Here is a 12,802-nt window from a genome sequence, read left to right as displayed (position 1 = left end):
CAACATTGAATTCCATCTGCCAGACCCTAGCCCATTCACCTAACCTATCCAAATCCTTCTGCAGACTTCCGGTATCCTCTGCACCTTTTGCTTTACCACTCATCTTAGTGTCGTCTGCAAACTTTGACACATTGCACTTGGTCCCCAACTCCAAATCGTCTATGTAAATTGTGAACAACTGCGGGCCCAACACTGATCTTTGAGGGACCCCACTAGTTACAGGTTGCCAACCAGAGAAACACCCATTTATCCCCACTCTCTGCTTTCTGTTAGTTAACCAATCCTCTACCCATGCTACTACTTTACCCTAAATGCCATGCATCTTTAGTTTATGCAGCAACCTTTTGTGTGGTACCTTGTCAAAAGCTTTCTGGAAATCCAGATATACCACATCCATTGGCTCTCGTTATCTACTGCACTGGTAACGTCCTCAAAAAATTCTACCAAGTTAGTCAGACACGACCTACCCTTTGTGAACCCATGCTGCGTCTGCCCAATGGGACAATTTCCCTCCAGGTGCCCTGCTATTTCCTCCTTAATGATAGATTCCAGCATTTTCCCTACAACCGAAGTTAAGCTTACCGGCCTATAATTACCCGCTTTCTGCCGACCTCCTTTTTTAAACAGTGGTGTCACGTTTGCTACTTTCCAATCCTCTGGGACCACCCCAGAGTCTAGTGAATTTTGATAAATTATCACTAGTGCGTTTACAATTTCCCTAGCCATCTCTTTTAACACTCTGGGATGCATCCCATCAGGGCCAGGAGACTTGTCTACCTTTAGCCCCATTAGTTTGTCCAATACTGCCTCCTTAGTGATTACAATCATCTCAAGGTCCTCACCTATCATATTTTTATTTCCATCAGTCACTGGCATGTTATTTGTGTCCTCCACTGTGAAGACTGACCCAAAAAACCTGTTCAGCTCCTCAGCCATTTCCCTGTCTCCTATTATTGAATCTCCCTTCTCATCTTCCAAAGGACCATATTTACCTTAGCCACTTCCCCAGCATCCTCTTTATAAACTCCACATCATCCCAATTTGGCGCATACACATTTTGCTCCCCCCCTCTTGAATGGCTTCCTGTACCACGGTGCAGTGGTCAGTCAACGCATCCTCCCTACAGCCCTCTTCCTCATCCACACAGGGAGCAAGTACCTCATACCTGTTGGACAAGGTCAAGGGCTGAGGCTCCTCAACCCCTAAACTCAGGATCCCTCCTAAGAAAATTGTAATATATATATATATATATATATATACAACTTTAGAAATATGAGAAATGGCAATAAAGAGATTTTTTTTAAAAGTACTTAATCCCATTTAAATCAAACATTTATATTCCTATCTCCACATATGTATTGCATTCTCTCATACAAAATACCCCCAACAATTATAAAACATCCCCAATCCTGAGCTGCTGTTTTTCCTGTAGTGTTTCATACCTGACAGACCGAAGTCAAGGAATTGGTTTAAAAAATACTTGCAAGCTCAATTAATAATTTTAATTCTGAGATTGATGGATACTAGCCAAGAATATATCAAGGCATGTTGGAATTAAACTACACAACATCCATGATCCCATTGAATGGTGGAAAAGACTTGAGTGCTGAATGGTGTTCATATATTCCTTTTTTAAAAAAAATTTAGAGTACCCAATTCATTTTTCCAATTAAGGGGCAATTTAGCGTGGCCAATCCACCTACCCTGCACATCTTTGGGTTGTGGGGGCAAAACCCACGCAGACACGGGGAAAATGTGCAAATTCCACACAGACAGTGACCCAGAGCCGGGATCGAACCTGGGACCTCGGCAGCGTGGCAGCAATGCTAACCACTGCATCACCGTGCTGCCCTTGTTCATATATTCCTAATAAATTTCCCCTTGATCTTCATTGCTCAAAGGAAAAAAAAAAACTTCTGTGTTTTCTCCACATAATATTTCCAGATCCTTGATTTCATGCAAGTAAATCACCTCTGAAACTTTGCTAAGGCCTAGACATCCCTCCAAAAATGTAGTGTATAGATTTAGACAGAATAATCTAGCTGAGACCTGAACATTGGCTAATGGTTGACTGCAACCTCCTTGCTTTTCTACTCTATGGGAGTAAGTTTAAATACCACAAATGGGTGTGAGGTTAAAATGTTTAAAAACCTAAAATAGCTTTGAACCTAAAAACGTCTGCAGGTGACCAATTCGCTTAGAGCAAGCAGGTGATTTATTGAAATGTTTTAAGGAGGCTGTGTGCTTCTATTTGTACAGTTTCTATTTTAAACATATGTTGGCCAGTTTCCCAGGTCTTGAGACACCCAGCAAATGAAAGGAGACGAGAAGGACTGGAGTCATATGCTAAGTGGATTAACAGCACTTCTTGTGGGCTAGGAGGAGCAGGGGTGTTTCCTCCTGATCTAAAAAGGCAACCTGTGAACAGACCCTACAATCTCCTTCCTTTAACACCACCATTACCTACATCCCCATGATCACCAACCTCTGACCTTTCTCCAAACCGTGACCACACTCCAATACCTCCCTGATTACCGACATCTTTCCTCGACACCTTGGCCTCCAAACCCCACCCATCCCCTCAATAATCCCTGAACGTCCCATACATACTCCATCCAATCCCCACATAATCTCTACCCCCAACAATTATAAAACGTCCCCAATCCTGAGCTGCTGTTTTTCCTGTAGTGTTTCATACCTGACAGACCGAAGTCAAGGAATTGGTTTAAAAAATGTCTACATGCTATGGACACTTTGATTGTCAGGGAAGTCCAGACATCTGTGTTTCTTGACCACCATAGCTTTTCCCATCTCCATCCCCAGTCGGAAACCTCCTCCTGTTAAATATAAGCATTTATTTCACTGGTAATAAAGTGAAGGATTCCGTCAGCTTTTCCAATAGCCTTTTCAACTTGGCCTGCTACCTTCAAAGAATTGTGTAAATACAACCTCTCCTGCACTTATACCATTTAATTTACAATCGTTTTTCTCATTCTTTATTTGATTGACTGCTCTACTGATTAACTCCTGACTAGGTGGAAACTCAGAAGATGAATTGTTGACTTATCCAGCCAGGAATATAGATCAAAACATTTTAACTAAGTCAGATCCAGGAAGTCTGATGAGGGAGGTTTAGTGACTGCGGGGTTTGTCCCTTTAAGGGTAACAGCAGAGTAAGGTACACGTGGCCTGTGCTGTTCTTAAAGGGTCAGTCACCACAGTGACCAAGGCAGTTTTTCTTCAGCTAGAGCTCTACAGGTATTAGAGGGTTGACCAGAGGATATGTAAGTATAGGATATATTTTTTGTTGCAAGCAATGATGCAGCATTAAGTAGAAGTGAAGATTTACTACAGATGTGTGCTGAGGTATCCATTTTAAAATAGACTAGTTTGCTCATTGCAAAATGTAGTAGTCCATGTCAAAGTTTGGAGAAGTGCACCGCAAGCATGTGTGATATTACTCTCTAGTTCATTTAGTATGGGGTTTTGTTGCTATAACCGTTGCCCACACTATCTGTGAGCAGTTATTAGGCAGGAAAGATAAACTCCTGATTCCTCTGTTGGGAGAGACCAGTGATGCTGATAAAAGTATCCAGAGTAGAACTGAGATTTGTAATGTTGACCCACAAAATGTAAAGTGCAATATTAGTATCAAGTGGTCATTCTTAAAAAAAGCTGCTTTTGAATAGTATTTCCATCCCACACACACACAGAAGGCCTTCCTTAGCTATCTTGGGTTTTGCTTGATGTGTTTTCATTTTTTGACATTTCAGTTGAACTCAATGTAATCTTGTTTCTCAGTCCTCATCTAGAACTGGAATTAGCAAACCATATAATGTGAAACAAATTAAAACGACATCTACCAGAGAAGCAGAAGAGACAATAAGGCACTTAATGGAGCTGAAAACAGGTAAACTTGTTATGTAAAGTGTGATGCCAATATACTGTTGGCTGCCCAGCAGTGCATGAATATAAGATAAGAGAACAGATTGTGAGTGCAACATGTTTAGGAAAAGCAAATGCACTTAGAAATATTTAAAGATGTTATTACTGCAATATTTTATCAAGTTAAACCAGCTAAGAGTTGCATGACAGGAGACTTTTTAATAAACACCCTTCTCGAAAAAACTTCTGGAGCTAATGTATGCCAGAGTATTTCCAGTTAAATACTATTTATATGAAATTAGTTGACAATGGATATCATAAGAAAACTGTCACAATATTTTTCTAAATTATTGTATCTTTCTTTTGTTTATTTCACAATTAAACAATAAACACAAAACCGGTTTCAGTATGAATATTCAGTTAAAAATGTATTGAAGCAGTTTTCCAAAATTGATTTTCCCGGAAACCTATATTCATTCACAGGGTATATCCTCCCAGTAAATTAATTATGGTAGACATTTATCTTGGCAATTGGTCCATATGAAACCACCACACTCAGCAAATGCACTTGTATTGTGTGAGGTGAGTACATGGAGTAGCCTGCAGATGGCAGCGAATAGATGAGTGAATAGATTGATCAGTGGCAGTGTAGTATTTGCAGTCAGCTATTGGTGCAGTCAGGGACAATTGAAAGTGTATTTTATCTCTGTACAGTAGTGTTTATGATGCACTATAAGCTCAAAGTCCTAGACAATGACATGAAAATGCTACTTCAATTAAAGGATTTGAATGTCCTTATGTACACATTTTCATAGTATCATAGAATCCCTACAGTGCAGAAGGAGGCCATTTGGCCCATCGTGCCTGCACTGGCCATTTCTCCAATAGAGCACCCCACCTAGGCCCAATCCCCTGCTCCTATCCCCAGAACCTCATCTAACCTTTTGGGTAATATTATCACGGCCAATGCACCTAACCTGCACATCTTTGGACTGTGGGAGGAAACCGGAGCATCCGGAGGAAATCTATGCAGACACGGGGAGAATGTGCGAACTCCACACAGCCACTCACCCGACGTTGGAATTGAACACGGGTCCCTGGTGCTGTGAGGCAGCAGTTTAAACCACTGTACCACCGTGCCGTTTCTAAGTCCTTTCACATGATATTATTATGACTTCATAATTAGAATAGTGACAAGTCTTACAACACCAGGTTAAAGTCCAACAGGTTTGTTTCAAATCACTAGCTTTCGGACCGCATGAGGATTCACCTGAGGAAGGAGCTGCGCTCCGAAAGTTAGTGATTCGAAACAAACCTGTTGGACTTTAACCTGGTGTTGTAAGACTTCTGACTGTGCTCACCCCAGTCCAACGCCGGAATTTCCACATCATAATTAGAATGTAAGACATGGGAGCCAAAGTTGATTACACAGCCCCTTGAGCCTGCTCCACTATTCAGCAAGATCATGGTTCATCGTCAACGCCAATTCCACTTTCCCGCTTAATCTCCATGTCCTTTGACAGAGTCCAAAAGTCTCTGAGCGCAAAGATTTCTCCTCAACTCAGTCCTAAATGGATTGACTTGAGACTGTGCCCCTAGTTTTAGATTCTCAAACCAGAGGAAACATCCTCCCAGCATCTGCCCTTTCAGAATCTTTTATGTTTGAATGAAATCACTTCTCATTCTTTTAATCTCAATCTCTCACCATTTGATAACCGTGTTGTCCCACCGATCAATTTAGTGAACCTTTGTTGCAACCCTCTAAGGCAACTATACCCTTCCTTGGGTAAGAAAGTCCAAACTGCACACAGTATTCCAGGTGTGATCTCACCTGAGCAGTGTGTACAACTGCAGCAAGATTTCCTTGCTCTGGCACTCCGCACCATTGCAACAACAACAAAGACCATTGTACCATTTGCTTTCCTAATTGCTTGCTGTACCTGCATGCTAATTGTCTGTGTTTCTTGTGCAGAGACCCGAATCCCGCTGAACGCTAACATTAAATATTTTTGCACCATTTAAAAGATATTGGGCTTGATTCTCCGTTGGCGGGATCCTCCATTTCGCTGGCAGTGCCTACAGTGGGAAGCTCCATTAGCCGGCTGCCGGGATGGAGAGTCCTGCTGCTGGCGGGGGCGCACCTCCTTCGCTCTCCATAGCTCATTGAACACAAGGCCTACTTGGGACCCTTGCATTGTCCGGCTGGACACAGCAAACACAGACAGTGACAAGAGTTCAGTGCATTCCTGGTGTGGACAGCTGAACAATTTGTTAATAGTTCAACACTTCAGTCCAAGACACTGGTCTGGGCCGTCCATTCATCTGACTCGCAACGTCAACAGCTGTCGCCATTACTGAGGTCTTGCATCACTGGAAGCAGCTGTCAGCCTGTGCTCTCCCTCTCTCTCTCTGTCTTTACCAGGCCTCCAACTTACTCCAGCCATCTGCGGAGCAGACTCGATGGGCTGAATGGCCTAATTCTGCTCCTATACCTTATGAATTACATCTTATGAACCTCTGGCCTTTCATCAGTAGAATCCTGAGATTTTGAAATCCCCTTATGAGTATGAGAAATATAATATAAGCGACAAATTGCATCTTTTGTGATCAATTCATGAGAGTTGGGATGAGATTCTCCATTTGGGAGACTGTTCTCCCAACGGAGCTGAATTGCAACTAATTTGTGCTCCCACTGGAGCGCAGATCAGGAAGTGATTCCCAATCCCTCGCCGTGTAAATATCCCGATAACAGGCCGCCCAATAGCGAGGTCCTGTGGTTGGCCACCTCACACCTCGCATCGTAATTCGGCCCCCCACGCCCGGATTATCTGGGTCCCTCAACTTATCCCAACTACGGAGGTGACCTGACCCCCCCCCCCAAATTCCCCTAAATATACGGACCCCCATCTAAATGAAGGTTTCCCAGGATGGACGTTGGGAGCAACTCCCTTAAGGAATTACCCTCTTTTCCCACCGCGAGGTCCACCTCGTCAGGGCCACGTTTGTCCATACCTATTGTAATCCTTCCCCAGAGGACCAGAGAACCACATGGGCTCAGAGAACATGGTGCCCGGCCCACTAAATGGTTGCGAATGGGCATTAGGACCCATTTGCATCCTCCCACTGGTACGAACCTTGATCCGACGCCAGCGGGGGCCCCCCGAGCATCAGAATTTAGCCCAGTGTGCTAAACCAGCCCAGCATGCCATTACTTCCCACTGGTCTTCCAGCATTACCACCAGAACCGCTGTCCACATCTAACCTCACGACAGCAGCAAGTGCTGAGGGGCGATAGAGACTATTTTTGAGTATTTTATTTCGGTCAGCGCCGCTAGACTATACACAAGATGTGATAAAAATAATGGCATTTACTTCAAAACCAGACGATTGTCGATGTTGGTCTGCCTCACTGTTGATGTAAACAGGATAAATACATAAGCAAAGTTCTAGTCTTCCCCACTGAATAAACCTGTACAACTGTGTTGTTAACAGCACTGGACACCAAAGTAGTTTTTTTTTTAACATTCCCTCTCTGTTTCAGGAAGTTTGGATTCAGCAGCCAAGGCAAAGCCATCTCTAATACAGTCAATTCTCAAGTCCCAGTCTAATACAACTCTTCCTCCCGAGCATGATGGAATTTATTCTGCTCCTTCAATGCCTCTGTTGCTGGCACAATCAATTGCTCAAAGCCATTCTTCTGCAAGACCATTCCCTCCAAAAGGAACAGGGATTAAAAGTGACTTGGTAAGTCATTTCAATTATCTTTGATGGTGATGTTTCTGAAATGAAAGATGTCTATCGAGCACTCTACTCGCTTTTGACCCCTAGGGCGCGATTTTCTTGCCAAGTTGCACTCAGGCGCGAGCACAACACGGCGGGAGAATCCCGGGAGAGCCCTCCAGTGGACCTCCCGACAGGCTCCATGCTTCTTGGGATTCACCGAAGTCCAGCGAGACATCAGTCAGAACTCCGCCCGAAATGGACGGGACCAAATGACGCTCACGGAAGTAGGTCGTAAACCTACTTATGACCTACCTGCCCGGGATCCAGCGGCCTCCCTTGATCAGTGGTGGACCAGGAGGAACGGTACCCGAGGTTGGGCGGGGGCCTCACAGGCCATCGGAGACCCCTGGGTGGTCGGGTCAGTGTAGGGTGGCCCCCTGGCCCTCCTCCTGGAATGTGGGCACCTTGACTACCCAACTGGCACCTTGGCACTGCCACCATGGCACTGTCAAGGTGCCGGGTGACACTGCCAAGCTGGCAGGAGCACTGTCCGAGTGCCAGTGTGGCACTGCCAAGGGTCAAGGCCAAGGCGAACATGTCTGTGAAATGAGGGTGGAGGGGGGAGTGCAGTTCTGGTAAGTAGCGGCCTCCGGGAGGGGGGGGGGCGGGGGGACTGGTGGGGTCCTGGAAGGGAAATGGTGCTGTTCGGGGGCTGGGGGTACCTGAAGAGGGGGGACCCCATTGCGGGGTGTCCTCACTTGTGGGGATTGGGGTCGTGTCCATGTGTGTGGGAGTGACATTACCCATGTGTGGGGGTGGGGATGCAAGCTCACTTAGAGACTGGGGCACCCTTTAAGCACAGGGCTAAAGAGCTGGCTTTTAAAGCAGACCAAGGCAGGCAGGCGCCAGAATGTGGCGACTAGGGGCTTTTCACAGTAACTTAATTTGAAGCCTACTTGTGACAATAAGCGATTTTCATTTCATTTTCATTTCATTTTTCAAACGGCAGCCCGATCTCTGAGTTCAGCTCCTCAGTGCTAAAAAAAAATTAAAAATGTGGGCTAAACCAGTGAGAAACTCCCCAGGGCTAAAAAAAATGACAAGTGTCATTGAATAGCGGTGGGGAACTCACCGGCAGAACCAGCGGGAAACTCTCTGGAAAAACCCGCCACAAATTAACTTAGAAATCTTTGGGGAGAATCGCGCCCCGAGTGTCAGCATTAAGCACTCCCCAGGTCAGTTCTATTATGCTCAAGTGCGGTGTGCTCCTTTACTGTGAGAGAAAAATGTGTCTTGACTCTCAGCTTTCTTTTGCTCATTTGGCAATGAATTATAAGGAGCATTTTTGCAGATGGCTGTGGATTAGTTTAAGACTTCCTCAGTTTCTTGAAAATTTGTATGGCCTGCCCATGCAGAAGGATGATTTTGCATTAATCTTGGCAATTTGAATCAAAAGTCCAGAGCTAAAATTTGCAAGTTTTCTATTCCTGCCCCACTGAACTCATTTGTTTCCAACTTGACATGAAATCCACAAACAGGACTGCCCGGGTAGACCCATCATATCAGCCTGTACCTCCCTGACTGAACTCATTTCTTCCTGACTCCATTCTCTTGCCCCTTGCCCAGTCTCTTCCCACCAACATTTGTGATTCCTCTGATGCCCTACGTCACATCAACAATTTCCAATTTCACAGCCCGAACCACCTCCTCTTCACTATAGAACATAAAACATACAGTGCAGAAGGAGGCGATTTGGCCCATCGAGTCTGCACCGACCCACTTAAGCTCCCACTTCCACCTTATCCCCGTATCCCAATAACCCTTCCTAACCTATTTTGGACATTAAGGGCAATTTAGCATGGCCAATCCACCTAACCTGCACGTCTTTGGACTGTAGGAAGCAACCGGAGGAAACCCACGCAGACACTGGGAGAACGTGCGGACTCCGCACAGACAGTGGCCTAGCAGGGAATCGAACCTGGAACCCTAGCACTGTGAAGCCACAGTGCTAACCACTATGCTACCTTGCTGCTCTATGGATGTCCCATAACTCCACACCTCTATCCTCCCAGCAGGAGGGTTTGAGAGCTCTCCGCTTCTTCCTCAGGCAGAGGCCCAAACTGTCCCCATCCATGACCACTCCTTTAACTGCCTCACTTCCTGCAAATAAAAAGTGGCTATGGGTACCTGCATGGGCCCAATTATGCCTATCTTTTTGAGGGGTATGTGGAGCAGTTCAGTTCTACTTCTACTATCTCCCACAATTCTTTCTCCATTACATCTATGGCTATATCAATGTCAAAATCCATTACATTTCAAACCCTCTTCAGTTCTGAAGAGCAGTCATCAGACTCAAAACGTTAACTCTGTTTCTCTCTCCACAGATGCTGCCTGACCTGCTGGGTCTGTCCAGCCTTTTCTGTTTTTGTTTCGGATTATAGCATCTACAGGATTGTGCTTGTTTTATTGATATATTTAATGTTAATGTAGATCAGATTCTAATTTAATATAATTACAGATTCCTTTAATGCCATGTTCCCTTGGTTCATTTTATCCCCTCTAATTATGTAATAATTATTCATTTAACTATTAATGAGTGGATCTCACGTGATTTAATATATGAATGCAAAAATTCAATTATTTAAAAATATTTCTTAATCTATTTATCCTTTTCTTCAAGGACTTTCATTAAGCTTGTCCTTTGTGTTTACTATGATGCCATTTTCTCAAATGCCCTTGATGTTTGCATTGCTCGGCATTGTCAATTCTGCCTCCACTCTGTTTAAATTCCCTCACTCCTCCCTGTGGGGCTCTCCATTGTCAATTCTTTTTTAGAAATAAATTTAGAGTACCCAATTCATTTTTTCCAATTAAGGGGCAATTTAGCGTGGCCAATCCACCTACCCTGCACATCTTTGGGTTGTGGGGGCGAAACCCATGCAAACATGGGGAGAATGTGGGGCAGGATTCTCCACTCCCGCGCCGAAGTGCCCATGCCGTTGTGAACGCTGTCGAGGTTCACGACGGCGCGAAACGGCCCCGATCCCGACCAATTCAGGCCCCGACAATGTGCTAGGATCGGGGCCGCATCATCTAAAAGTGCCAGGCCTTGTCGCCGCGCAAAGGCGGCGCCGCATAGATGACGCGGCTGGCGCCGCATAACTGACGTCACCCGTGCATGCGTGGTTGCCGTCCTCTCTGAGTCCGCCCTGCAAGAAGATGGCGGACGGATCTTGCGGGGCCGCGGAAGGAAGGAGGTCCTCCTTCAGAGAGGACGGGCCGACGATCGGTGGGCACCGATCGCGGGCCATGCCACATTTGAGGTACCCCCCGGTGCAGGATCCCCCCCAGCGTTCCCGCGCTGTTCCCGACGGCAGCGACCAGGTGTGGACGGCGCCGGGGGGAACCCGCCGTTTTGGCCTAGCCGCTCGGCCCATCCGGGCCTGAGAATAGTGGGGGTGCCGGAGAATCGCCATTTTGGGTGCCTCCGGCGATTCTCCGGCCTGCGGCCCGCGGAACTCGACGGGGCCGTTCCCGCCGCTTGGGAGAATCGCGGGAGGGCGTTGGACCGGCGTCCCTGGAACTTTTGGCGGCCCAGGCGATTCTCTCAACCGGCGCAGGAGTGGAGAATCTCGCCCGTGCAAACTCCACATGGACAGTGACCCAGAGCCAGGATCGAACCTGCGTCCTCGGTGCCGTGAGGCAGCAGTGCTAACCATGCGGCACCATGCTTTCCCTCGGCATTGTTAATTCTGCCTACACTCTGTTTAAATTCCCTCAGTCCTCCCCTGTGGGGCTCTTCATTGTCTTATCTGGTTTAGGTGTCAGTTCACCAGGTCCAGCACAAAGGGTTGATTTAGGCCGGGGTTTCCATGATCACATTGGCATAACGTTGGATTTACCTGAACCCCGAAAAGAACCTTTTTACCGTATCAACCCCCCCCCCCCCTCCCACCCAAAGAAGGTAGCCGTGTTTTAAAAAAAAAACAATCGGGGGGGGGGGAGAAAAAGAGTGGTAACCAACTGATTGTTAACCGAAGTATAAGCGATCAAACCAAATTAATTAATTATTATTCCATTGTCATATGACATCGCCCGCCCATTTCATAGAATTTATAGTGCAGAAGGAGGCCATTCAACCCATCGAGCCTGCACCAGCCCCTGGAAAGAGCACCCTACCCAAGCCCCACAACTTCACCCTGTCCCCTTTATCCCTGTAACCCCACCTTACCTTTTTGGACCCTGAGGGCAATTTAGAATGGCCAATCCACCTAACCTGCACATCTTTGGACTGTGGGAGGAAACCGGAGCACCCGGCCGAAACCCATGGCACACATGGGGAGAACGTGCAGACTCCACACAGACAGTGACCTAAGCCGGGAATCGAACCTGGGACCCTGGAGCTGTGAAGCAACTGTGCTAACCACTGTGCTACCGTGCTGCCCTTTCAAACTACATAGAGTACAATTAGGGCTGAAGTAGTATTTTCACATAACAGTATCACAGATTTTAGTGAACCGTGCAGTAGACAAAGCTGGAGTTTCAGCTGTAAAATACAAAATATGTGACCGTTGTAGTACTTTGGCCAATTGTATTTTTTATTAATGTAATATATTGGACTCAATTTGTAACAAGCATGTTTTTACCTCAACAGTACCTCAGTTCACAGGCCGGGAATAAAAAGGAACCAAAGTCTTATCAAACAGCTGCACCAGGCTCTTGCCCACCGGACACCACAGCAACTTGTAGCAGAGCTTCTGAAACATTCAGGCAACTCCTCTCGCAGTCGCTGCTGAAGTGTAGACTGGAACCAGAGGAGCAGTGTGCCAGCAACAGCACATTGAGTGAACTTCATCATAACCCAGACAGAGAAAGTGGAACCTCTGCTCCAATAGCACCTCCTCGCAGGAAGAAAACTGCAGCACCCCACTCTCAAACTGACTTTGTTGTGAAAGCCTTCCAAAGGAATCCGGGGCAGAATCTTGTTGCTGCGTGTGAGATACAAGACAATGACCGTCCCTTTAAACTGTGCAGTACCAACACAGCACTTAGCAACAAATCTCTTCAAGAAAGTACACCTCAACATTGTAACTGGATGGCAGATGCCTCTAAATTATTTGACCCATCCAAACATCAAAGCAACCTTAATACAAAACTGCCCAAGTTGAGACAAGATGTGAATGATACTGAAACG

General features: G+C 46.0%; 1 protein-coding gene across 1 annotated transcript in view; it reads left to right on the top strand.

Moving 5' to 3' along the window:
- The window catches only part of LOC140421095 (synaptojanin-2-like), a 287,869-nt gene that overhangs the window by 251,426 nt on the left and 23,641 nt on the right, over positions 1–12,802 (top strand). Inside the window, 3 exon segments of the mRNA XM_072505504.1 lie at positions 3,802–3,910; positions 7,427–7,629; positions 12,263–12,801. Of these exon segments, the coding sequence (XP_072361605.1) occupies positions 3,802–3,910; positions 7,427–7,629; positions 12,263–12,801 (851 nt within the window).

This window comes from Scyliorhinus torazame, chromosome 1 (genome assembly GCF_047496885.1).
Source record: "Scyliorhinus torazame isolate Kashiwa2021f chromosome 1, sScyTor2.1, whole genome shotgun sequence".
Classification (NCBI taxonomy): Eukaryota; Metazoa; Chordata; class Chondrichthyes; order Carcharhiniformes; family Scyliorhinidae; genus Scyliorhinus; species Scyliorhinus torazame.
The sequence above is the reverse complement of the archived record's forward strand: the minus strand, read 5'-3'. Positions and strand labels throughout refer to the sequence as shown.